Source organism: Lagopus muta, chromosome 16 (assembly GCF_023343835.1).
Source record: "Lagopus muta isolate bLagMut1 chromosome 16, bLagMut1 primary, whole genome shotgun sequence".
In the NCBI taxonomy this organism is placed as follows: Eukaryota; Metazoa; Chordata; class Aves; order Galliformes; family Phasianidae; genus Lagopus; species Lagopus muta.
Genome location: NC_064448.1, coordinates 3,817,497 through 3,842,917, shown reverse-complemented (window position 1 = coordinate 3,842,917; position 25,421 = coordinate 3,817,497). Strand labels below are relative to the sequence as shown.

The 25,421-nt window shown below is 51.3% G+C and overlaps 2 protein-coding genes across 7 annotated transcripts; both read left to right on the top strand.

Annotated features, from left to right (window-relative positions):
- The first annotated feature begins 73 nt into the window (after positions 1-73).
- HCK (HCK proto-oncogene, Src family tyrosine kinase) lies at positions 74-8,056 on the top strand. 4 transcript variants are annotated; one of them, XM_048962755.1, is made up of 14 exons: positions 74-738; positions 848-1,212; positions 1,539-1,629; positions 1,903-1,942; positions 2,104-2,203; positions 2,290-2,388; positions 2,522-2,625; positions 2,936-3,085; positions 3,342-3,494; positions 3,590-3,772; positions 3,933-4,009; positions 5,850-6,003; positions 6,268-6,399; positions 7,191-8,056. In XM_048962755.1, the coding sequence occupies exons 2-14, from the start codon at positions 1,157-1,159 to the stop codon at positions 7,391-7,393; spliced, it is 1,542 nt and encodes a 513-aa protein (XP_048818712.1). In that variant the 5' UTR covers positions 74-738; positions 848-1,156; the 3' UTR covers positions 7,394-8,056. The 4 variants fall into 4 exon arrangements, with proteins under 4 accessions (XP_048818712.1, XP_048818714.1, XP_048818715.1 ...); XM_048962757.1 differs by lacking the exon at positions 848-1,212 and having other exon boundaries at positions 74-711; XM_048962758.1 differs by lacking the exon at positions 848-1,212.
- Positions 8,057-8,463: 407 nt separating this feature from the next.
- Positions 8,464-24,393, top strand: TM9SF4 (transmembrane 9 superfamily member 4). 3 transcript variants are annotated; one of them, XM_048962748.1, is made up of 18 exons: positions 8,464-8,588; positions 12,518-12,631; positions 14,123-14,222; positions 14,612-14,780; positions 14,861-14,990; positions 16,180-16,303; positions 16,893-17,011; positions 17,208-17,319; positions 17,784-17,854; positions 18,440-18,572; positions 19,111-19,192; positions 19,316-19,391; positions 19,731-19,814; positions 20,006-20,181; positions 20,520-20,583; positions 21,172-21,291; positions 21,843-21,932; positions 22,301-24,393. In XM_048962748.1, exons 1-18 carry the CDS (start codon positions 8,565-8,567, stop codon positions 22,448-22,450), a joined length of 1,938 nt encoding a protein of 645 aa, XP_048818705.1. In that variant the 5' UTR covers positions 8,464-8,564; the 3' UTR covers positions 22,451-24,393. The 3 variants fall into 3 exon arrangements, with proteins under 3 accessions (XP_048818705.1, XP_048818703.1, XP_048818706.1); XM_048962746.1 differs by lacking the exon at positions 8,464-8,588 and adding an exon at positions 8,679-9,073; XM_048962749.1 differs by lacking the exon at positions 8,464-8,588 and adding an exon at positions 8,681-9,034.
- The last annotated feature ends 1,028 nt before the right edge of the window (positions 24,394-25,421 follow it).

Genomic DNA, 25,421 nt, shown 5'->3' with positions numbered 1-25,421 from the left:
GAGCAGGTTCTTCCTTGGTGCAAAGGGAATGTGTTGGGCAGCGGGTGAGCTGGGGCACAGGGGCAGCTCACAGATGGGACACCCACCCACCCCAGTGCTATGACAAACTGGGCTGGCACAGGAGGGTGCTCTCACAGCAAAGTGGGGTCAGTGTGGCTGTGCTGGGATGGGAGGGTGGCAGCCACAGCCTCCCTGTGCCGGGGGTCTGGATGCACTGCAGTGAAGTGTTTGCCTTCCTACAGGATGGGGAGTGGTGGGGATGGCTGTTCCTGGACTAAGCAAAGCCCCCAGGAGCCCCACAGCTCCGAGCAGGGGGCAGCACCTGGGCAGGCAGCGTGAGGGCTGCCCGCAGCAAGTTACTTCCCTAAAAATGATGTATGCAAATCCTTGTGCAAGTGAGGCATTCGGGTTTTCTCTTTACTTCTCCTGGGGGCACAGAACCGATGGGAAGTGACAATGCTCTGGTCCCATCCTGTACCCCATCCTTGCTGCTCTCGTCCCGTGGCGGGTGAAGGAATGGCTCCCTGTCCCGAGCAGCCCTGGTCGGGGCTGAGGACCGGGATGTCACTGAGGGCTGGGACAGGGAGTGTCGTACCGGAGAGGGGCGGAGCCACACCGGGACAGGGAGCAACACCCACCGAGCTCGATGTGGTGGCAGCAGCAGTGGATTTGGCTTTGGGACGGGGACCGGGACCCGTGACAGCAGCCAAGGTGAGAGAAGAGCCCCAGGGCAGCGAGGTCAGTGGGACTCAGAGCCCCCGATGCCCTTCGCCATCCCTGCCTGAGACAGCAGAGCTGCTGCAGTGCTGCCCTGTGCTGGATTCGGCCCCTGTCCTGTCCCTGCTAGGTGTGGTGGCCCCTGGATGGGAACCAAAGTCTGGGGATGGCAGGGGGGCAGTGCCAATGAAATGGATGCTGGGGTGCTGGGAAGGAGGAGGTGATGCCGTGGTGTCGCTTCCTGTCCCCACATTTGGGCTCAGCCACGGGAGCTGCAGAACATGAGGTGCACCAGGGGATCCCCAATGCTACCAGGTCACTGCATGGGACAGTGCCTCAAGACGTGGAGAGTTGGTGACTGTGAGGTGCTCAGACACATCTGCTCTGCTGGAGAGCACGGTGGGCAAAGGCTCTGGCTTGCTGTAAAGGACCAGGAGTGATGGTGACGCGGCTGGGAGGTGGCAGTGATAGTCTCTCGAGGACCGTGGGACTGAGGTGGTGCTATGCATGTCCCCCACAGTGCCACAGCCCTTTGCTTCCTCCTTCGCTGCACCCTTCTCCTTTCCCTGGGCTGAGGTCTCTGTCGGAGAGAGGGAAGTGCCTTCTGGGGGCTTTCCCTGCACCACTGCTGCTGGCAGCACATTTTCCTACTGACATTTCTTTGGGGGAGAGTCTGGCTTTTGCTTTTGTGGAGCCCAACCTGTTGGTGTGAGCAGGGCTGTGGACACCAAGCTGTGCTGGAGTGGGAACTGTGGGTGTGGGGCTTTTGGTGCTGTTGCAACTTCTCTCCCCCCCCCCACGCCATCCTCACACACACACAGGATGGGTTGCATGAAGTCAAAGGAAGGCAGCATCCAAGAGAAGATGCAGTTGGGCCATGATAAGAAGGACCCAGCATCTGGCAGCAAGCAAGTAAGTGGGAGCTGCAGTGCCCTGGGGGGCACAGGGGACATGGAGCCACTTGGGTGGCAGCAGGCACAGGGCTGGGGTGGGAACTGAGATGGGAGTGGAAAGTTTGTCCCAGCCCACGTTGGTTAGAATAAAGGAATGTGGACAGTCAGAGATGAAGGTGTTGAGGAAGGAGACGTTCTGCCAGTGCTGGGCAAGCTGGACGAGTGTCCAAGACCCCCACAGGTCCCATTGTGTGCCATCGTTACACTCTCCTGTTTGTTGCTCCATTTGCAGCACGATGAACACGGAGTGTCTGTGCCCCTGCTGGCGGATGGTGAGTACACACAGTGATGGGGAGGGGAGCACAGAGGGGTCCTCACTGGAACCAAACCTGATGGTGTGGGAGTTGTGTGCTTCCTGGCAGCAGGGACACGTGGGTGTGTGGTGCGTGGTCCCAACATGGGGACAGGCACACAAGAGCCACTCTCACTGCAGGCTCAGGGGACAACGTGGTGCTGGCACTGTATGACTACGAGGCGATGCACTCTGGGGACCTGAGCTTCCAGAAAGGGGAGCAGCTGCAGGTCCTGGAGCAGTACGTGTCCCCTGCCCAGGGCTGTCCCTATGGCTCATGGGTGCTGGCAGTGCCCTGTGCTGACCCGTGGCTGTCTGTGTCCTCAGGCTGGGAGAGTGGTGGCAGGCACGGTCGCTGGTGACAGGGCGCAAGGGCTTCATCCCCAGCAACTTCGTCGCCCGAGCTAACTCACTGGAGGCAGAAGAGTGAGAGTCCCACTGCAGTCATCTCCAGTCACACCCCGTGTCCCCACCTGCCAGGGCTAATAGCCCCAGCCTGTGCCAGCCTTGGCTTCCCGGCTCCCAGCAGCGGTTGTTGCTTACTCTGTTCCTGCTGCAGGTGGTTCTTCAAGGGTATCAGCAGGAAGGATGCGGAGCGGCAGCTGCTCAGCCCCGGGAACACATTGGGATCCTTCATGATTCGGGACAGTGAGACAACCAAAGGTACCGGGGGGTGAGGCAGTCCAGAAAGGCCTCCCTTCTGCATACCTGACCAGGAGAGAGGCTCAATACACCCTAGGGGATCTGCTTTGCTGCCAGGCAAGAGCTGGAGTCCACCATGCTGCTGCAAGCATCTCTGCATGAGCCCACAATGCTGCCCTGAACCCCATGAGGAGACAGGGGATGTGCCCCCATGGGGCTGCCATTGCTGCCTGGGGCTGTGCTGGGGCCAGGCAGGGTGATGCCATGCTGGTGGCTTAGCCAGGAGCTGAGGGACGCTGCCCCATGGCACAGCTCATCCATCTCTGAGCAGGTTGCTACTCCTTGTCGGTGCGGGATGGGGACGGCCTGCAGGGAGTCAGCATCAAGCACTACAGGATCCGGACACTGGATAGTGGTGGCTTCTACATCTCCTCACGCAGCAGTTTTGACACACTGCAGGAGCTGGTGGAGCACTACAAGGGTGAGCCCTGGCACATTGCTTCCACTGAGACCTTGGCCACTCTGTGTCCCCCCGCAATGCCTGGCAGGGGTGTTGGTGGCACCAAATGCTCACAGGGCCTGGGAATTGCCTGTCCCCATGCTGGTGCTCTGGCTGTGCCATGCTGCATGGTAATGCTCAGCTGTGCTATGCTGCAGTAATGGTGTTTGACACCAGCTGATGCCCCACAGCCACAGATCATGGAGCCTGGCTGACTGCGCTTGCTGCTCTCTGGCAGGGCAGAGTGATGGGCTGTGCCAGAGGCTCACCTACCCCTGCAGTGTGCCCAGACCCCAGAAGCCCTGGGAGAAAGATGCCTGGGAAATTCCTCGGGAGTCACTGAAGCTGGAGAAGAAGCTGGGAGCCGGGCAGTTTGGAGAAGTGTGGATGGGTGAGAGTGAGGGTGGCAAAGGGAGAAAGGTGAGGGGTGGGAGAAGTGGTGGAACGATGGTGGGACGATGATGAGTGGGGCTGGTATCCTGGCAGCAACCTACAACAAGCACACCAAGGTGGCAGTGAAGACAATGAAACCCGGCAGCATGTCTGTGAGTGCCTTCCTGGAGGAGGCAAACCTCATGAAGGGCCTGCAGCACGACAAGTTGGTGAGGCTGCATGCTGTGGTCACCAGGGAGGAGCCCATATTCATCATCACCGAGTTCATGGAGAAAGGTGCTGCTGGCCTGCATGGTGTGGGACATGGGGGTGCAGGAGGTGGGGCTGGGGGGGGTGCAGGGACAGAGATAGGGACAGGAGGGGCCCTGTGCCACCGGTGGGTGAGCATGGGAGTTGTTGGGCTGCAGCCAGGCTGAGTGCCATGCTCTGCCTTCAGGGAGCCTGCTGGACTTCCTGAAGAGTGAGGAAGGCAACAAGCAGCCACTGCCAAAGCTGATCGACTTCTCTGCGCAGGTGAGCAGGGCACAGATCTTCCCCAGCTTCCCGTTCCATCTTTCAGTTCTAGCAAAGCAAAATTGAGCTCGAGTGGCTTAAATCCCTTGAGAGCTCATGGCTGGCTTTTGGGGACCTACCCTTCCTCCCTGCCAAGGATCTATAAAGCAGAGCAAGGCTTGGCAGCATGCTCCCAGGGAAGGGAAATGCTGCAGATCCTCTGTGCATGGTGAGGACTCGTAGAACAGGAGATGCAGGAATGGGGCAGTGAGGTTTGTTGTGCTGCAGACTGTGGGAGCAGATGTGCACAAAAGGAGAAGCAGTCATTTCCTCCCCATTAACCCACTAACTTCAGCAAGCCCAGGCACTGCCAGCGCTGGCCCTGAGTTCCTGCCCCATGGGTTTGCAGCCCTGGGGGCCCATGTTGCAGCTCTGCTTTGTAGGGTGAAGAGGTGGAGCTGGATCTCTCTCGCTCATTTTTGCAGGCCTTTCTTCAGGGTGTGCTGGCCCTGAGTAGCACAGCCTCAGTTGTAAGCACACGACTCCCCATGGAGCAGCAATGCCTAGGGGAGGTTTACGGTAGAAGCTATGCTTAAAATTCATCTTTCAGCCACAGAGTTGCCATGGGTTGTGAGAAGGCAGCTGGAGAGAAGAGGGACTCAGCGAAAAGAGGTTCAGGGATATTTTCAGGGTCTGGAATACAGCTGGGTGTGCTCTTACCCACCTCGCTTTGCGTGTGCAACCATTTGTGCAGACACCATCCTGGCACCGCTGCTTTTGCAGCGCCTGCAGCTGCTGGCTGACAGCCCACCTTGGAGCCAAGTTTGATGCCTCGATGAATGGAAGAACCTGAGCAAAAGCAAAGCTCAGATTGCAGCCCAGGCTTTGGAGGTGCAGAGCAGGTCGTTGGCTCTGGAGCACATCCCTATAAGGCTGTCATGCTCTGCGCAGCACCGGGCAGTGAGCAGGCAGTAGCTGGGCTCCTGGCTGGAGATGCTGCTGAGTCACAGGCAGCAAAGCCACGTGGGGCCCTGCAAATGGCCCTTCCACTCTTGCAGTGCCTGCTTACTTCTGTATTTTGTACATCTTACTGTGGTGTAATAGGGAGGGGAGTGCTTCCCCCCGGCTGCTCCGGCCCTTTTACCTTCTAGATGCTGCTAGCATCCCAGCTCAGGCTAAGTCAGCACAAAGTTGGGTTTGGGTTGTGCACACAGCAGTGCATCTCTGTGCCGCTCAGGAGCCAACAGCTGTGCAGTCACCGAGCATAGAGAGCTCAGAAGATGGAGCTGGGACCATCTTTGGGGTCAGAAGCACTATCCTGCCTCCAGGCTGACTTCACAGCCCTCTCCAGAGACCCATCTCAGGGCTTTTTATTCTCCCCAGAGAAGCCCTCTCCATTTGGTGCCCTTTTAGCAAAGAGGAGATCGCGCTTCTCTCCAGCAGCTGTTTGTGCATTTGGAGGCTGTTCTCATGTCTGCTCATAATGGAGAATGATTTACTCCTCGGCACATTTACATGGCTATGGATGCAGCTGCCACACTTCGGCCTGTGGGCATCCCCAGACATTTGCTCCTGAGCCTGCCAGCTCCCTGGACACCAGTTCTTTGCTGCTGTTCTCACCCAACCATAAATGAGCACTGCTGGGTCACCCCAACCTCTTTCACCATCCTACACTGCAGTGCTTCCCACGCAGCCCTCGATCACATTTCCACCATAGATGTCCCATGCCCTGCCGCAGCTCAGCCCCCCCTGCCCTTTTTTTCTATGTGCTCACAAAATCAGTTGAGCTTTTTCCATTCCTAGCTATGGGTTTTGTGTTATTTCAAACAGACCCGTGTTTCTGCCTTTCTGCTTTTTGCAGATTGCAGAAGGAATGGCTTTTATTGAGAAGAGGAACTACATTCACAGAGACTTGAGAGCTGCCAACGTTCTCGTGTCAGCGATGCTGGTGTGCAAGATTGCAGACTTTGGGCTGGCCAGGATCATTGAAGACAATGAGTACGTGGCTCGGGAAGGTACGAGAGCTGCTGTGGGAGCCTGGCCCCTGCCTGGGATGGGGAAGGGCTGCGGGATTCCCTAAGAGCCCCTCATCGCTGTGCAGCCTTGGCAACAGGGACCCGGGGAGAGACATACTGCAATGAACGGATGAGTGGAAGCCCCTCTCATTTGCATTGCTCCGTATCTTCCTCTTCTGTTTGTTTCTTCTTCCCCATATTTCACTGCCAAATTCTCAACATTTGGGTTTTAGCTCATGTTTCTCGTTGGATCTCTTGGTCCAGGTGCCAAATTTCCCATTAAATGGACTGCGCCAGAAGCAATCAACTATGGATCTTTCACTATAAAATCTGATGTCTGGTCCTTTGGGATCCTCCTGACTGAGATCATTACCTATGGGCGCATTCCATACCCAGGTACAAAAATTCCTGTTCTAACCCAGTTCCAAAAGATGTTCTCCGTGTTCTGAGCTCCCTCTATAGGATTTTTTTTTTCTCCATGAAGTTTGATCACCAAAAACAGAGGCAATGGCAAGAAATTTGAATCTCACACTGGAAACTGAGCTCAGAGATTGCAAGGCCACAATTATTTGTGTTTATAGCACTTACCCTTGTTTCTCTGCTTCCTGCAGAAAAGATTGTTTGGAAGCAGAACATCAGGGCTGATGGCTGAGCCAGGTGTTTTGGGGAAAGCTCAAACAATCTGTATATTGTCATCATTAGGAAGTGTTCTCTGTTATACCCTAATTGCTTCTCTGGTGCCTTTTTTTATTGGAAAATGACTGTAACTGGAAAGTAACCATTGCCACAACCCATGCATGAAGGCTAAAGAGTGGCTGAAAGTGTTGTGGGGGATGGACCCACTCTGCCATCGACACTACCTTGTTTTTATCAGTGACACAGGGAAGAATGGCTTATTAAAGCTTCAGCAGATGGAAAAACGCAGCCTTTATTTCTTAGGAATTCATACAAAACAATTCCCATCTGATCTGCTCAAATGGGGTACAAAACTGCAGGCGACAGGGGATGTGGCATCACAGTTGTTGGCACGTTTTCCTGAAGCAGAGCAGGATCTCCCCTTCCCCTGCTCCTCCAACCTGTCCTTTCTCTCCGCAGTGACGCTGCCCAAAGGAGGGCTGGGTTTTGTGTTTGTTCCTTTTTAAAGAAATCAGTGACAGCCCCTGAAATGTTTTGCCCCACTTCTGTAGGGATGTCGAGCATGGAGGTGATCAGAGCTCTGGAGCACGGCTACCGCATGCCCCGTACGGAAAGCTGTCCTGAGGAGCTCTACGATGTCATGATGAGATGCTGGAGAACCAAACCAGAGGACCGTCCCACCTTTGAGTACATGCAGAGCATTCTGGAGGATTTCTTTACTGCGACAGAGGGCCATTACCAGCAGCAGGCATAGAGCAGAAAGCGCGGTGAAGGCAGCGGAGAGCACTGTGCACGCCATCCCAGCAGCACCGTACGCACCCTGCTCCTCCCTGTCCCACTTGTGGTGTTCAATATGTGCCTTCCTCATCTGCCAGCCTGGTACAGAAAATGATGGCTTCCAGATGTGGCCTGGTGGGGCAAAAGTGGAGCAGTTCATTTGAGCCTCTGGGTAAAGCACTGCAGCACTTCATCTCATCCCTGCCCCGGGGCCCTGCGGAGGTGTCACATGAACCACAGCTCCCTTTGGGTGTCCCACACACTTCTTGTGGTGCTTCATCTGCTGAGGGTGAGGAATGCACACGCAGTGGGGCTGATTGCACCTCAGTGATATCATACAATCACAGAACCACAGAACATGGTGGGATGGAAAGGACCCACGAGGATCACTGAGCCTCTCTGGGACCATCAGCATGATGGCTGCCGTCAGCAGCACTGCAGGGCTTTGCACAACGAGCAATGAATGTTCCTTATGCACTCAGTTTGTCCTTCTGGTTTTCTTAGTATTTAATGATGTGGCATCTGGGGAAGAAGAAAGGGAGAATTATTTTTGTACAGAATTTTTGTCCCCTACTTCTTACAACAGAGAGACAGCGATTTTTGTTTTCTCCTCACATAAACAAACATCGCTGTCTGCTGGCTTTAATATCTGCTTTGAGACGCTTCTGTTTGCGGTCAATAAAATATTTACGCCGCCCCACAGCTGCAGCCCTGCCTGTGGCACCACCTCAGTTCCGTACAACCGGGCTGAAACAGGAGCAGCGCCGCCCCGGCCTCAGCGCAGCCCCGCCATGGCACGACTACGCCGGGGAGAGACGAAGGCGTCAATGCCCTCACACAAGATGGCGCCCGCGGCGTCGCGCCCGTCCTCAGCGCGAAGGCCGCTGCCCTCAGTAAAGATGGCGGCGCAGCTCGCCCTCAACCCTTGCGCCATCCCGAGGCTTCCGAGCCGCTAACGCCTTATTGGTGGTCCCAGCCCCGCCGTCGACATGGCTGCGCCGGGTTCCGCGCTGCCGTCGGAGGAAGCTCCAGGCCGGGCCGAGCGCAGTCGGCCGCAGGGCGCCAAGGCCGCCGTCGCCATGGCGACGAGCCCCGCAGCCAACCGCGCGCCGCTTCCGGTGACGTAGGCGCCGACACGTGGATCCAAGATGGCGGCGGCGGCGGCGATGGTGGTGAGTGCGGGGCGGCCGCGCGAGTTCCGTCCGGCGGGCCTGGGTCGGGCGGGAGCGGCACCTGCATCGCTCGTAGTCTGACTGCTCCTCGGCCTCGTGTGCTCTCGGGGCCGGGGGCGGTGCTCCGAGTCCGGCTGCGGCCTCGCTTCCTTCCGGGGTGGCCCTGCGGCCCTGCGGGGCGATGTCGGCTGCGGAGGGCAGAGGGCGGCGGGCGCTTCGCCGCGGGCCGAGCCGGGGTCCGGTGCTCCAATCCTGCGGTCCGGTGCCGTCCCGGCAGCGGGCTGCCCTGGGGCGGTCGTGTGTGCCATCCTAAGTGCTCGACAGTGGCTGATGCTGGCTGAATCCTTCCTTCCATCCCTTCCTTCCCAATTTTGTGGCTATATTTTAACGATTGAATTACTCCTTAAGTCGTCGGAATTGTTCCCGGTGGGAATCCGCCGATGTGGGTGAGCATCAGGGCCCCCGTGTGCAGGACGAAACACATGGTGAGGCACTCACTGGTCTTTCATGACAGCAGCCTTCCTCCCCACCAGCACGGAGGGACGGTGAAGCTCTGCAGGAGCAGGGCTGTGCACAGAGGCTGTGTGCTGCACTGAGTCCGTTCTCAGGTGGACGCTGTGTGGGTAGTGGAGGCTTTCATTCATTTGGCTTTAATGCTGCCATGATCTGCTGGCTGCCTCCCAGGCAATGAGGAGTGCTGGAGATGGTTCTCCTGGGGGTTTCATAGAATAGCTTAGGTTGGAGGGGACCTTAATGATCATCTAGTTCCAACCCCCTGCCCTGGGCTGGTTGCCAGGACTAGATCGTGCTGCCCAGGGCCCTATCCAACCCGGCCTTGGATGCCTCCAGGGATGGAGCATTTCCTTGTAGCCTCTTGTGAAAGGCAGTGAAGGCTGCTGACAGCTCTCCTGGTCTCAAAGGGGCTCTCTGAGATCGATGTGAATGCAGTGCTTGTCTCCTTTCTAAAGGCTTTCAGTGACTCCTCTGGGTATGAGCATGGGCTGGGCAGGAGTGTGATAAGGGTGAGGCTGTGCAAGCAGTTGTCAGGGACACAATAAGCAAGGGAGGGTGGTGAGCAGGTGCTGGTAATGCTGGGCTCATCCTGTGGCTGCCTGGTGAGTGCCTGTGGGGAGAGCCCAGGTGCACTTTGTTGTGTGTGGGGTTTTGTTTCTCACTGCATGTTAGAGGACTGTGTTCAGTTTTCCCTTTCTGACAGCGTGTTTAAAGGTTGTAGTCACTGAAACTTTGGAACAACATGGTGATTGGGATCAGGGCTTTGTGCATCTGTCTGGACAAATGGTTGGACAAATGGCCAGGCAGAGGCTGCTCTCCCTGGCTTTCTTCAAAAGTGAAGATTGAAAGCTCTTGATTTCTGCTGTTCAAAGTATCTTCTGCCATTTTTTTCATATTCCCTTCATCTCATTCATATGCTGTTCTCATTTCTCTGCTGTTCTCATGTTTTCTTCCCTTTAAGAAAATACTGCACTATGTTCATAAGTCTGTAGTTGAACTGGGAGCCAGTACAGAAAGAGCTGTGTTGTGGTGCTCGCGGGATGCTGGGAATTGCTGTTGCTTGAAGGGTCCTTCACAAAAATCCTTTGAGAATTCGCAGAAGAAAAGGCACTGTTGTTCAAGTCTTTCTAGATGAGATAAATCAAACAAACAGTGTCCTGGAATTGCTTGCATGCATTAAGCCTAGTGGCAGTTATCCAGGAATACCTTCTTGGAGAGGGTTTTTGTGTGAGTTTCTGTTTGTGGCTGTGTGTAGTGGAGATGCTCAGCTGTGGCCTGAAGCAGTGATGGAGCACCTGGTGGGAAGGAGGGCCAACCCAGGGGAGCTCAGGTGTAAGCAGTGCATCTGAGTGATGGAAGGGCTGGAGCCAGGATCCACCCCTTCCAGCCTTCATTTAAGGGCTGGCAGTGGAGGTGAGGGGATCTCACTGGAGATCCCTGCGTACCTGAGGTGTTTTAAAGGTAAGCAGTTTCTTTCCTTCATTTCTGGATCTGCAACTGTTGCCTTTGGGCTTGTCCTCATTTGCTGCAGTCACAAACTTTGCCACTCCACTACTGTTGCTTTACTTTCCATCACATTACAGTGTTACACTGTGCATGGGACAAAAAATACAGTGTTAGAATGACTGCAAGAAAGATTCGAGTGAATTTACTTTTACAGATAAGTGGTACACTCTAAGGTTAACTACAGGAATGGATTGTCATGTTTTCAGATTCTTTCATTAGGAGTCCCACAGGCTTCAGGTGCTGAGTTTCGTGTCTGTGTCTCTGCTGAGGCTCTGTGCCTTGCTCAGTGCTGGGCTCCTGCCTGCAGCACCATAGCTGCTCCCCATGCTGATGGCCTGGGCTGGCGTGGTCTGGAGTTGTGCATCTGTGTTGCACTACTTGCTGCTTTGCTGTGGGCTTACCTGGCACATTAGATGCTAGGCTGTCCCCAGAGTGATTTCTATGTGTGTGTGTTGAAATGCTCAGAGCTTCGTGGTAGAGGCCATGAAAACAGGATCTCCTTTTTCTGGAAGCTTGTGCCTCACCAGAGAGTGTGATAAGCAGGGCTCTGTCCTGCTCATTTTGATCTTGCACAGGTGGTGTTCAGTCCTGCAGGTATCTTCTAGATGAGAGATGGCCTGGCCAGGCCCAGGAGCTGTGCAGATGTTTTGGTGCATATCTGTGTTGGCTTGATAAGCTGCTCTCTTTAGCTGGAGGGGGGGGAGGCTGATCTATGAGTATGGCAACAAGGATCCTAATGAGGAAGGCTTCAGGCATCACACGTACTTCCCTCCAATGTCACTTTGGAAACTCCATCCCTCCTGCTGCGTGGTGGTGCTCCCACTTCTTGCCCCAAATAATTTTTCCTGGCAATGCTTTCTATAGTCCCCCTCTCATCTTCTCTGTTGTCCAGTTCTGTCTTGAGTCATCACCATCCATATCCATCACCAATGCATCTTCTATGTGCTTGTGTGTCTCCTGAGTGCCTTCCAAAGGCTCTATCCGTATTTTTGTCATCTTGCAAGCCTGTCATGACAAGGATTGCACCAATGTGGTTTCGATTTTGCTTAGGTTTTGCTAAGTAATATCGTGCAGTGGATGACAGGCATTTTGGTGACAAATGGAGCAAGAAGTGCTACAGGCAGCTGGCTGCTGTGGGGCACAGCACTCCCTCTGGTGCTCACCTGCCGGGGACATCTCTTCCTAATGGCTCAGAGTCACAGCTCTCCTTTACATGATCAGAGAAGGCAAAACTTAGTGAAGTACATGAAACCTATCCCATGTCAGGGTACTGTTCACATCTAAGACGCATTTCCCAGTTGCTTTCCAGATGATGATCTTTGCCTGCTGTAACTACAGTAAGCTGAAATTGGGATAAGTCTGGAAATCTTCCTTTGGGTGGTGATGGGGGTAGATAGTAGCTGGCAACTTAGTTTTAACACGTTTTGGGCAAGTCTCTGGCACTTATATTTTATGTATGTTTCAAGTTTAAAGATTAAACTGTATCACAGTAGTTGTTGTTGGAAAGAGAGTAGATGTGAGCAGCCCCTTTGGGTGCTGTGAGCTGTGATGTGAGTGCAGCAGGTAATGGTGCAGGGCAGCTCCTGACCCACAGAGCTGAGGGAAATCCAGGTCAGGGTGAATGTTAACTCTCTGGTAAATCTCTAGGCAAATCATAGCACAGATAAACATGGGTGTGTTGTAGCTGAGCAAAGCCAACACTCTCCTCATTGCACGTGAACAAGCAGGGAGTGGAAGGTGCTCAATGAGAGCCATGGACCAAAGTGAACAGCTTTCCTGAATTAACTGATGTTTCACTGCTCAACTGTAAGGACTCTGTAATGTCTGGGATGAATGCTTTCAGTGGTGTTGCCCTCCTCCAATGATGTTCTGGTGTTTGTTTTGTAGTTTAATATTTCTTCTTTTTGCAGGAAAGGCTAAGGTATTTGCTGCTCTTGCTGTTGTGGCTTCATGGTACGGATTCTTTCTACGTACCTGGTGTGGCTCCTATCAATTTCCACTGGAACGATCCTGTAGAAATAAAGGTGAGATAAACTTGAAGCTGCTGGTATGTTTGTTATGGGTTCTGTGGCTTTTTCATTTTCCTACTTTGTATTGTAGCTGCTAAATGGGACTGGCAGATCAGACTTGTGCTGCCTTCACGTGTGGTGTTGGGGGTAAGCAGTCCTCAGGTGGTCGCTGCCATTCCCAATGCAATTCCTTCTCTTGCTTCTGATTTCTTCTACCCAGTTCCTTCAGCAGTTGCACCAAACTCCTTGAGGTGTTGTTCTGTTTGACAGAAAGAGCCCCCTTTCTCACTACGGTTCTGAAGTGAATTTAATCTGACTTTTCTCCAGCACTTTACTGACTCTCCAACTGTGTGTGGAAGGTGGGCCTGGGGGTGGTAGGTCAGAGAAGTAGCTTGTGTCAAACCTCTTCAGTATTCTCCTCTTTAGTGTGTTTTGTATTGAGTCAAGTGAAAACCGTAAGTCCTCTCCAGTGCAGACATTTGTTCCTGAGTGCAGTGGATCTTACAGGATCTTACAGCCTGGGCTTGCTGAAGAGCTGCTCCTGTGCACCATTGCTGGTGCTGAGTGCTGGAACTGCTCTTGCCATACAGGAGGAAGCCAGGCCTTGTTTCCAGGCATCAGCAATTTATAGCCCTTTTCATTTATTTTTCTAAAGCTGTGGCCTCTGTCTCAGCAAAATCCAGCACCCCTGGGGATGCTGAGGTTTGATGCTCCCACAACACAATTTGCTCTATGGCTGCAGTCGGGGCTATTTTTAAGCAAATGAGATTTGCCTGTGGCTACAGTAAGCTTCCTGGAAGGAGGAGGTATTGGAATGGCTGTTCTCAAAGGGATTGCATGAGCCAAATGCTTCCTCAAGTGATAAGGCAAGTCAGCATGTTTGCCAGTGCTCTTCCAATAAATGAGCTTGGCTGTGTTACAAAACTCTCCTGTTTTTATGAGCAGCTGTGGCCCTGGCTATTGCAGTGTGTCTCTGCACTTCTCCTGTGCAGTGTGATTTGTGAGAACTCTCCAGAAGTGTTTGGGTTTTGTCACTGTCCTTTGTCTTCCCAATCTGATGGATTCCAAAGACAAAAGTTGCTCAACTCTCCATGCTTCCAGAGGCCAGACCTTTAGGTCCTGCGTGACATGATTTTTATTTCTATTTTTTTTTTAAGGAAACAGCTGCACAAAATTTGACCCTTGAATTTCTTTGAAGCTCTTTGCTGTTCTGTGAGACTTCACCGAGTCATAAATTTATGAAAACAATCCACTGTGCTCCTTTCTTCAATGGTTTCTCTGTGAATTAAGTGCTACTAAGTTGTAGAGAATGTACAGCTTGGAACTGTGCAAAAAGAAAGCAAGCTGGAGCTCTGCAAGGGCCTTCTGTGTGTTCTTACAGCTTCCAAGAGTGAGCTGTGTGGGATGTTGGGGTGTTTCTTGAACTGATCTTCAGCTTCTGGCTGATGTCAAGAGGGTAGGAAAGTGGGTTCTGTCACAGGGATAATTCTTCCTTTCTTCCTCCAGGCCGTGAAGCTCACCAGCTCACGAACCCAGTTACCATATGAGTACTACTCACTGCCCTTCTGCCAGCCCAGCGAGATAACGTACAAAGCTGAGAATCTTGGTATGTATCTGCTGATGAGAATGCTCCCCAGCAATAGGCAGGCTGCCCCTTGGGAGCTGACTGTGGGTTTAGAGGAGGAAAAGCAATTGGCAGTGTCCTCTCTAGTAAGCTGCGGAGAGCCTGCTCTATTTCTTTATATATACTGGCAGTTTGCAAACCAGGATGCTGGTGTATTTTAGAAGGGAGACAACTGACCTGAAGGAAAGCTGGAAGCAGCTTTGTAGGTTTTCCAGCAAGATAAATGAGCCATCTTTCAGCCTTGTATCTGTGCTAACAAGGGAGACCTGCTCTCATCGCTCTGGCTGTACAGTGCACTGCAAACCTGGGGCAGTACCAGTGGCAAGAAGCCTGGCAGTCTTCAGCCTTGCCCTTATTTCCCTGTTTTCCAGGTGAGGTTCTCCGGGGGGATCGAATTGTAAATACGCCTTTCCAGGTTTTCATGAACGTAGAGAAGAAATGTGAAGTTCTGTGCAACTTTCCCAACAAGCCAGTCACTCTGACGGTGGATCAGAGCAAACTGATGGCTGAGCGGATCCGGGAAGATTACTATGTCCACCTGTGAGTCACCTTGAGCATGGGTTTGTGTCAGTGGGGATTCTGTGGTGTGGACAAGTTTGATCTGAAATCTGTGTTTTCAGCATTGCTGATAACCTACCTGTGGCAACAAGGCTGGAGTTTTATTCCAATCGCGAGGAAGAGGACAAGAAGAAGGAGAAGGATGTGCAGTTCGAGCATGGATACAGGCTTGGGTTTTTGGATGGGAACAAGGTAGAGAATCTGGATGCTGTGTGAGGGGTTGCCCGGAGGAGCTGTGGGTGTCTGTCAGAAGGTGTTAGAAATCCCCCAGAGAACATCAGGGTTAGGAAGGCAACAGAAGCTTTTATAGAGAGAGGAGATATGAGAGAGGTCTCCTGATGGGAGGCAGTGGGGGCAGGTGCTGGAATTGCTGGAATACTGCAGTGACAGCCAAGACTCCCAGCACTGACACATTGCATGTGGTTTCTCTCAGGAGAACAAAGGCTGGCTGATCTTTAACAGCCTTGGAGCATCTTGTGCTTAAAAACCCAAACAAACAAAACAAACACAATGTAGTCACATTCCAGACTAGAGTAAACACAAGTCTGATTCCTTCAGTACAGTGTACTTGGTTACCTGTGAAAGAAGCACAGTTTAGGAGGGGAGAAAAGGGTATTGGATATTGGGGAAAAAAAAAAAACATAAACAAAAGCTCTGGCAAACTTGACAAAACAGAGCTGCTTCCTGTCTGTGAGCATCTGGGAGAAGCTTCATAAGCCTGCAAATGGAGATCTAGCATGGGTGCTCCTGCAGGTATTTTCTTTGATTGTGTGCTCTGAAGAGAAGCTGTTTGACTTAACAGATGCATCTGTTCAGCAGGCAGTGATTGGGTGCAAACACAGCTCTGCTACTGGAGAGTAAGCTCTCACTGGTGAACAAACCTGCTGTGCCTGCTTAACGATCTGTACTTTGTTCCTGTAGTAGGTGATGTAAAAGCCTATTGAAAGTGCAAACTTAGGACAGCTGTGAGCACCCACAGACTAATTAATGTTTATCTGATAGAGAAAGGAAGCAGCAAACTCAAGGCCATGGCTACTGAGGCCATTCCAGCATCCATTCTGTGGTTCTTTTGCCACTGAAGTTTTCACTGAATGCGTGGCTGAGATAAATCTGAATATAACGGTATTGTCTAGGCCAGAAATAGGCTGAAACATTGTCACTGTTGCTTGGAGTCATTGAGTTGTCACCTTTTCAATACCCTTTCTCTGCTCTTGTTCCTTTAGCCTTGGAAGGTGTTAACTTGATCTTGTGCAGTAGCACAATGTGTCTGGGAACAGTTGGAGCCTTTAGCTTTCTTCCCTAGCTTTCTCCACGTGCTTCTAAAATTCGCTCATTCCTTCTTTGGGTTGCTAATGTTTTATTTACTGTCAATCTGTTTTAGTTCTACCTGCACAACCACCTCTCCTTCATCCTTTACTACCACAGAGAGGACGTGGAAGAAAACCAGGAGCCCACCTACAGAGTCGTGCGCTTTGAAGTGATTCCGCAAAGCATTAAACTAGAAGGTGGGAGACTTTTAGGGAAGGGGGCAAGGGAGAAGAATCTCTTTTATGGCCATATGAACTCTGCTGTTGTCTCAGGATGCCAGCAGGCTGACAGTCCAGAGATCCACAGAATATCAGGAGCTGTTCCAGAGGGACTGAAGTTTAAAAAGTAATAGTTGAAGGAGTAGCATTCTAATTTCATTAAGCTCAACGTGAAAGCAGGTTTTCAAAGCAGAGCTGCCCATAGTGTGTACCATCCCATGCAGCTTTCCTCTGGCAGTAGCAGGCTTTGCTGGAGTGGTCTTGTTTCTTAGTGTGTAGTGGGACAGAGGATTTAGCTGTGATCTAGATCCTAGGCTTCAGAGCCTCTAGCTTTTGCCTTTCTGGTTAAGGTGAAGGCTGCACATAGTTTTCCTTAAAGTTTACTAATGCTATTCCTCTGCTGACTGGAATAATTGTTTTGAGTATTGCATAGCAACTGGGGAAGGATTGAATGCTTCCCCTGCAGTGTTTGGAGTAATAGAAGCATGTGGGGCCAGAATGATCAGTGGGAGGTATGGTGCTTTGGATGGCAGGGATGACCTAGTGTATGCCATGTCTTCTTTTACAGATTTGAAGGCCGATGACAAGGGCATGTGCACCCTGCCTGAAGCAACAGGCTCTGCCCCTCAGGAAATAGACCCCACCAAGGAGAACCAGTTGCTGTTCACCTACTCTGTCCACTGGGAGGTGAGGGAGAAAAAGGGAAAAGCTGGCTGGCAGCCGGCCACCCCCAACCAGCACTGACTTGTTAGCAGTTAGTGCTCTGAGTGTGCCACATGGGTGTTGTGGAAGACATTGGGAATGTGGTGGTGAGAAGACATGGGATGGTGATAGTTTCTGGGATGTCTGAAGGGTCTCTGGTCACACGTTGCTGTTCTTTCAGGAAAGTGACATTAAATGGGCATCCCGCTGGGACACCTACCTGACCATGAGTGACGTGCAGATTCACTGGTTTTCCATCATTAACTCCGTTGTGGTCGTCTTTTTCCTTTCAGGTGAGTGAGATGTGTGGGGTGAAGAAGGCGTTACCATTTATGTGCACGGAGTTTTCTTTAAGCCTCAACAGCAGGTAGCCTGGGGAGGATTGCTTATGTCTAAGCCTGATCAGAAGGGGCGTGAAATAGACCTTAGTACACTTAAATCCTCCTGGTTTGGGCAGCATTCTGTGGGATCAGACTGTTACCAAGGTCTGCTCTCTGATGCGGGTAGCTGAGGTAGTAGAATAAGTGTGGTTTAAAGAAGGACAACAGGAAAGCCACAGTGCCCTGTTGGTGCACTGGCCTTTCTGCTCCCTGGGGTTTTGTTTCTGGTTTTGCTGTAGGTTGGGGGTGAAGAGTCATGACTCAAGGCTTCCTCTCCTAGTCAGCTCTGTCTTTGTTGGTGGGATCAGTGTGGCTGCACAGCATGAGAGCAGCAGGGCCACACAGGAGCCCCTGAGCTAAACTGTACTTGTTTTCAGGTATTCTCAGCATGATCATCATTCGCACCCTCCGGAAGGACATAGCCAACTACAACAAGGAAGATGACATTGTATGATGTTTGTTCTTGGGGCTGGGATGGGAGAGGGAGGGGGACAGAAAGCAGCAGGAGCCTGGTTTGAAGATGTAGATGTAGTCACCTCTTTCCATCTTGTCTCTTTTCTTTGCTCCATTTTTCTTCCAATTCTGAAGATGAGAGGTGCAGTTCTGTATTGTGCTGTCACCATCTCTGGAAGTGTTCAAAGTCAGACTGGACAGAAAGCACTGAGCAACCCAAGTGTAGTAAAAGATGTCCCTGCCTGCAATGGTGGGGGGGGCAAGTGATTTTTAAGGGTCCTCCCAACCCAAACCATTCTGTAATCCTGTGGCACCTTTTCTGCTCTGTATTCAATAATGGATACCAGTTCAGATGTTTTTAGAGCTAGGTACTGACTGCTGTCAGTTTGATAAATGTGTGCCCTGACAATTTGGGTCTGAACCATTCTAAGCCCAAGAGAAAAGAAGTTTCTTAACTAGAGTGATAGAATGCTATAGAACTGGCTGCAAGGAAGTTAACCTGTTGGGGTGGCTGTGATAGGACCTTCATTTCTACTGGTGGGCTGTAATTGAATACTTTCTTTTCTTGTTGTTGCTACAGGAAGATACTATGGAGGAATCTGGGTGGAAACTTGTGCATGGAGATGTTTTCAGGCCTCCACAGTATCCCATGATCCTCAGCTCTCTCCTGGGTTCTGGAATTCAGCTCTTCTGTATGATCCTGATTGTCATCTGTAAGTGGCAGTAACAAGAACAGTGCTCCAGACTGCAGCTTCAATCAGTGCTCACGTTAGCTTGGGGGAAATGGCAAGGCTGCTTCCTTTTGGCAGGGTCAATCTAGGCTATATGATTTTGCTCAGCATTTCTGATACCCAGGTATTCTAGAAATGCATTTCCCAGCTGAAGGCTTTTTTATTTTATTTTTGTATTGTCTGTAATCAAGGTAGGAGGTCACGATTTCTGTTGAACAAGCGCTGTGTGATAGTGGGCTGAGAGACTTTTGCACGCGTGATTTGCTTTCTGAGTTGCACCTGCTCAAATATCTGGCTAAGATGAGGTTCACACATGGTCTGCAGCTTGAGATCAAAGCTGTGGCTCTCTCTGCCGGTGCTGGAGCTGTGGATACGATAAGCTTTCAAGGAAATGAGGTCTGTGCCAGAGGCACAGATCCCAGGCAGCTGCACTCTGTATGTGGGATGGCTGCTGTCCTCCAGATGCAGGATAGCACGTGTGCATCAGAGCCACTCAACTTTGTCCTTTTCTCTTCCCCAGTTGTTGCTATGCTGGGGATGCTGTCGCCTTCTAGCCGGGGTGCGCTGATGACTACTGCCTGCTTTCTCTTCATGTTCATGGGGTAGGTGACCACTGCTTCTTGCAGCAGAACTGTCCTGCCCGCCCCTTCCACTCCCCTTTTCTTCCCCTCCCTGTTTGCAGCAATGGAAACTTATTTTCTTTGTCCTGGTTTGTTTCTGTCCAGGGTTTTTGGTGGATTCTTTGCTGGCCGCTTGTACCGGACTCTGAAAGGACATCGATGGAAGAAGGGAGCCTTTTGTGTGAGTCTCTCGGTGTTCTGTGCTACTTGTCCAGGTTTGATGATGGCAAGGTCTGTGGATGAACTCCCTGTGTATTTGTGGGTAGCAGGATGCAGCCTGGTTATTCTGCAAAGGTTTGGTGTGGAAGAAGTCCTGGTAGCTTTATAAAAAGTACAGGGTAAAAGCCAGAGCTTTTACTACAGCAAAGCAACCAGATTGTCTGAGATCCTACCCACACCCTCCTGCCATGTATTATTGCTGCAGCAAACAGGATGCTTCGTCCCAACAGCGGGCTCATGAGAAAGAAGCATCTGGTTGATAAGCCACTTGTGTTCTCTTGACTTATGCTTGCTCCTGCAGACAGCTACCTTGTATCCGGGTGTCGTCTTCGGTATCTGCTTTGTGCTGAACTGTTTCATCTGGGGAAAACACTCCTCTGGAGCGGTAGGTAACTCCTAACTTCTTCATCTGTGGGGCCTCTTGGAGTGGGAGGTGGGTGACTGTGCTGTCAGGAAATGCCTGCTTTCATCTGTCTTTCTAACTGCGGGTGGCAGTGCAGTAGCAGGCTGAAGCTGGCCTGGCCAATGACTCCAGAATAAGTGATCTTGTTTTTGTTACTTTTGGTGTGATTCTAGGTGCCTTTCCCTACCATGGTGGCCTTGCTCTGTATGTGGTTTGGGATCTCATTGCCCTTGGTCTACCTGGGGTACTACTTTGGATTTCGCAAACAGCCCTATGACAATCCTGTACGGACCAATCAGATTCCCAGGCAGATCCCAGAGCAGAGGTGGTATATGAACAAATTTGTTGGGTGAGTGCCATGCGGTGAGTTGAGCCCCTTCCCCATAGTTCTGTTAGCCTCCTGAACATCACTTTTCTGCTGGTGTCTGCATGTCAGATCACAGATGTGATCTGCAGCACAAACACAGATGTGTTTTCTTCAGTAGTGCAGCAGCAGAGATCTAATCTTGACAGGTTTCATGTGCTCAACAATGGGGAAAGTTGTGTCATTTACTATGTGAAACTTATTCTAACACTCGCTGGAGCTTAGAGCTTTTGGTAGGAGTGCTGTAGGTGCTCACAGGGAGCTTCTGATAGGCAGACAGTTGTATTGTGCTGCTTAGTTTTTTCTCTCTCCTTTCTCTGTAGGATTCTCATGGCTGGTATTCTGCCTTTTGGAGCAATGTTCATCGAACTGTTCTTCATTTTCAGCGTAAGCATTTAACACACTTTGCTTCTGAATAGGGCTCCTCTTGTGCTGAAGGGATTGGGCTTCTGAAAGGGAGGGGGCACCCACCTGGAGTGATTCTGCTGTCCTTGTTGAGGGCTGACAGGTTCCCTCCAGGCACTTTCAGTGTTTTCCTTAGAGAGAGCTGGGCTCTGGGTCTCTTCAGACCCTTTGTGCTGAAAACGTGGAGTTGTCTGTAGAACCTTTTTGAGAGATGTGAAGGATGGTGGTGAAAATGAAGCTGAATGCAACATTATGTCAAGGAGAAATCTTGGCTTTGGGACAGCTGAGCTGTTCCAGCTGTCACTTCTCTCTCACCTTCCTGTGGACATAAAGGAACTTGCTGTGCCATTGCTAGGAAGGTGAAGGGGAGGAATGAGATGCCACAGCTGTCTTTGGCCACCTTTTACAAGCAGACTTCTCTAAAGTGTAATGCAGTGAAACACCCCAGATCTGTGATGTTTCCTATTTGAAGCTGAGGGACCCTCATTTTTTCCTGCACTAACTGGAGGAATTGCACTCACTGATGGATTGCAGTAGCATGGAAACAATTTTACACTGTCTTCGTTTCAGGCAATCTGGGAGAACCAGTTCTATTACCTGTTTGGTTTTCTCTTCCTGGTGTTTATAATCCTGGTGGTATCGTGCTCCCAAATCAGCATCGTCATGGTGTACTTCCAGCTTTGTGCTGAGGTGAGATTTCCTCCATCTCCTCTGTTGTTCTTACAGTAGCTCAGAGTGCAAGATTGCTTCTGGAGAAGCATAGTTTATGTTGTTGCTGCATAGCAGAAATCTAGCACGGTCCAGCTGTGTGGTTCTGATGGCTCTTACTGCTTTAAGGAGAGTTGAAGCTACTTGATATCTGTGAGACTGGGAGCAGTGGTTTCACACAGGAAATTCTGCTGGGATCAGGGCCTTTTGAGCTGACATCTCTTCCCAAAGAAAGAAGTTTCATTCCATCCCATCCAAAGAGAAATGCAGGGCTGGAGGCTGAGTGTTCTTTGTTGGCCAGTGCTGCAATACTGACATGGCTCTGTTTCACTGACAGCTTTTCATCCTTTGTGTAGAAACACCTCTGTGGCAAAGTAGTTCCCCGTTTTGCCCAACCTGTGCTTTCCTTTCAAGGAAAATGAGTGATGTCCTCCCTGTGCCCATAAGTTTGTGTCCCTCCTGACCTAGGGAAAAAGGGCACAGGAAAAAAGGAACCCTGTGGGATAATGCTGAGGTTTTTTTTACCCTATCAGGATTACCGCTGGTGGTGGAGGACCTTCTTGGTGTCTGGAGGATCTGCTTTCTATGTGCTGATCTATGCTGTCTTCTACTTTGTGAACAAGGTATTGTTATCCCTCTTTACGTGGCACTTTTCTAGAGGAGATTGTTGGATCTGGGAAAGGAAATGGTGGGACCACCCAGTCTGCCCCTATGCAAGCACGGGGCAGCTGAGCTGCCAGCTGCACTGACATCTCCATAGCAGACAGGAGGTTTAAGAGCCTGGGTTTACCTGTGTGGAGCAATGAGTTGCTCACAGTGCCCTCCCTCCAAGGGATGTCTTTTCAGCTGAACAGAAATGCCTGCAGCAGGAGGTTTCCTCTTCCTTTTTGAATGGAGGGTGGTGGCTGCTTTGGAAGCTGACTTGTGTTACTTTAGAACTTGATTTCACTTGTTTTTTCTTTTTTTTCCCCTTCCTCTTTTTCTCTTTTAGCTGGATATTGTTGAGTTCATTCCCTCCTTACTATACTTCGGCTACACTGCCCTTATGGTCCTGTCCTTCTGGCTCCTCACTGGCACCATTGGCTTCTATGCAGCCTACATGTTTGTCCGGAAGATCTACGCCGCAGTGAAAATAGACTGAAGATGCACAGACCCAGCAGAGAACAGACACTTCTGAACACGTATCCTCCTGGCAGTGAGGAGGACGTTTTCTCCCAGTGCTTTCGAGGAAACAAAATCCAGTTGGGAGAGTGACAAGAGAAATAAATAACTCCTCATTTTGGAATGTAACTTCTGGCACAGTGTACATGGATTCTGGGCTACTTCTGGGGGGAAAGGGGTCTGTAGATACCTTACATTTTAACTTTATTATCCTGTTTGAGATTTGAGGGAGTTTTTTAGCAAAGAAATATCCCTCTGCATAAGTAAACCCCTTTTTTTGCTAATTCTTTTTTTCTGTTGATGATGAATGGATTTAAGACAGCAGTGGAAACACTTGTGACAACATTTTCTTCCAGCCCCTAGGGTGCTCTAGGATTCAGGGAGACTTCAACAAGTATCAGGCTGGGTTTCCTTCATGTCTGCACAGAAGAGGGAGCCTGACTGTGGCAAAATGAAAGGATCCCAAAAGGCTGACCCAGCTCACCCAGCACGCTCTCACCGTCTAATCCTGGCTTCGACTTGTTTACAGTTGGATGGAGGTGCCATTCAGAGCCCAGGAAGTGCAATTTCACCCCAAGAGCTGGAGAACTTCGACTGGCAGCATCACTTCTCCCAGCTTCTGGCCTTGGACAGCACGGGGCTGCTTGGGATGCATCTGCTGGAAGGGCTGGAGGGGATGTTCCCCTCTTTCAGAAGGTGTGGCAGAGCGTGCTGCTGTGGGACTGGGCTGCGTGAGGACAGACGCAGCAAGATGTGTGAGGGCTTGGTACATCAGCAGCTCTGCTCCAGCCACGTGAGGAAACAGGCAGGCTTCCTTCCTGGGAGCCCTGCGGGGTCGTGCAGGGCCCACTGAGCGAGGTCTGTGCTGCTGCTGTGTTAGTGCCAAGCGATCTGATGCAGTGTTGAGCCTCAGCTGCTGCAGGGTGCGCTGGCTGTGCAGAAGGGCTGGGAAAGGGAGCGGCCCCCAGGAGCTCTCCATGGCCAGAAGCAGCTGTCTCACTACCTGCCCTGCATTCCAGCTGCTCTTGCTGCTCTTTTCTCTTAGATTCTCTACCTCCAGGGTACAGAAGCATGCGCTCCCTCAGCTGTATTTTGTTCTTTTCCACAGAATGGTTTAAGCCCTTTGGGACAGCCAGTGCAGGCTTTTCTGCAGTGGGCTTCTCTGTTTCTGTGGATTGATGCCTGATTAAACCCATGGGAAGCTCGTTTTAAATGAGGTTAAATGTTTTGTTTTGATAATCTATGTGATGTTTACTGGTGAAGGGCTTCCACGTTGCAGTGAAGGCTCCCTCCATCCCCAGAATGGCTGGATTCAGTCAGGGCTGCAGGGACAGGTGGTGGTGGTATTGTTTTTTGTTCTTCTCCATGAGAGCTATGAAAATTTCCCTTTTGCTCTTTCCTATAGCAAGAAATTATGTCTCCAAGTGACCAGCTGCCCCAGGTGATGCTATTTCAACCCAGAGCTGTCCCAAACCCTCTTTGTTAACCAGCACTACTGCGTACACTTGAGGGCTTTGGGTGGGTTTGCTTTCCTTAATTCATACTGCCCCAAGGGTTTCCATCAGGTCCATGCAAGGACCCATGGCTCTCAGCAATGGCCTTGGTCCCCACAGGGAGCTTCCAGTCTCTCTGACTCCTCCTCAGCCCCCCCACCATGCCAAAGTCTGCCCAGCCAGGAATCAAGAATGGCAAAAGAGAGCAGGGGACACACGAGCCAGCTGTCCTGTGAGCCCTGCATCACTTCTGATTCAAGATCGTAGAGGAGATTTTGGGTTTATTTTGCTATCCCCACTCCAGCGGGGAGGCTCAGCCAGCATTGATTTCTCTCCTTCCCCAAAGTGTTTTCTCTGTATTCTTTGTAATTTTTAATTAATGTATGTATTCTTTGTGTCCTACTGTAAATAAATCTGCCGTTGTCCTGTTCTGGGTTCTCCTAAGCCGCCTCTTTGATTTTCTTCCCATTATGCTCTGCCTGTTCAGACACCCCTGTAGTCTGCATGCTTTCATCAGAAGCAGAGCTTGGGGTATTGGTTTCTTCTGTCCTATTTTTCTCCAGGAGAACCTGATGGAGCAGCAAGGTTCCTCCCAGCGCCGCATGTCCTGCACGTTGCCATGAAGCTGCCACCAGCCAAGGTACTCTGATTTATTCCTTGCAGTACTGCTGCCACGTGCTGTGCTGTCAGATGGTTTGCAGCTCCGTTCACTCGTGTTTGTGCGACTCGTGCAGCTGATGCTGAGAGCACTGTGCCTGCAGAGGCACCGTGGGGCTGCAGGGCAGCAGGCAGGGAGCTGCCGTCCCCTCTGCTCGTGTTGTGTAGGTGTGTGGGTGCTGCTGGATGGTGAGCTTCACCGTTGGCTTTCAGCTTGATGTCTATCTTTGCCTGTCTGTTTTTGCTGTGAGAAAAGAGCAACAAGTTTCCTTCAGAGGTGGCAGTGAGATCGTTGTGGGTTGTGGGGTTGCTGGCACCGGTGGCTGCTGAATGTCTGATGCTGATCAGCTGCCAAGATCAGCGTGGGAAATATTGCATTTTTAAGATCAAAACTCCAAAAGTCATTGGCGTAGTCAATTCTCTTAAAGGGCAAAGGAAGGCTTCAGCTCCACCACCAGGACAGTCTGTGCAGAGCTTGCTACTTTTGGTTCTGAGCAGAATGCAGAAGTGCCAGCTATCTCCACTGTGCTCAGTGTTAGTGAGGGAGGAGAGTGCTGAGGGGGGATGGGCACGTCTCACCCATCTGAGATAGGGATGAGAACGAGATCAGACCCAGGAAAGTATCTGGGCACTGAAAATGACTTGGCTTTTACACCTTATCCTGAAAAGAGATCCCTGAGGGGGCAGCACCCTGCTCCCCTTTGGCAAAGCGCTGCTGCAGCTCCTGCTAATGGCTGCTCCCTGCTTGAGCTGCGAGTTTGGTTCTGGTTCAGCACCATCCTGAGGAGCTGAGCGTGTCTG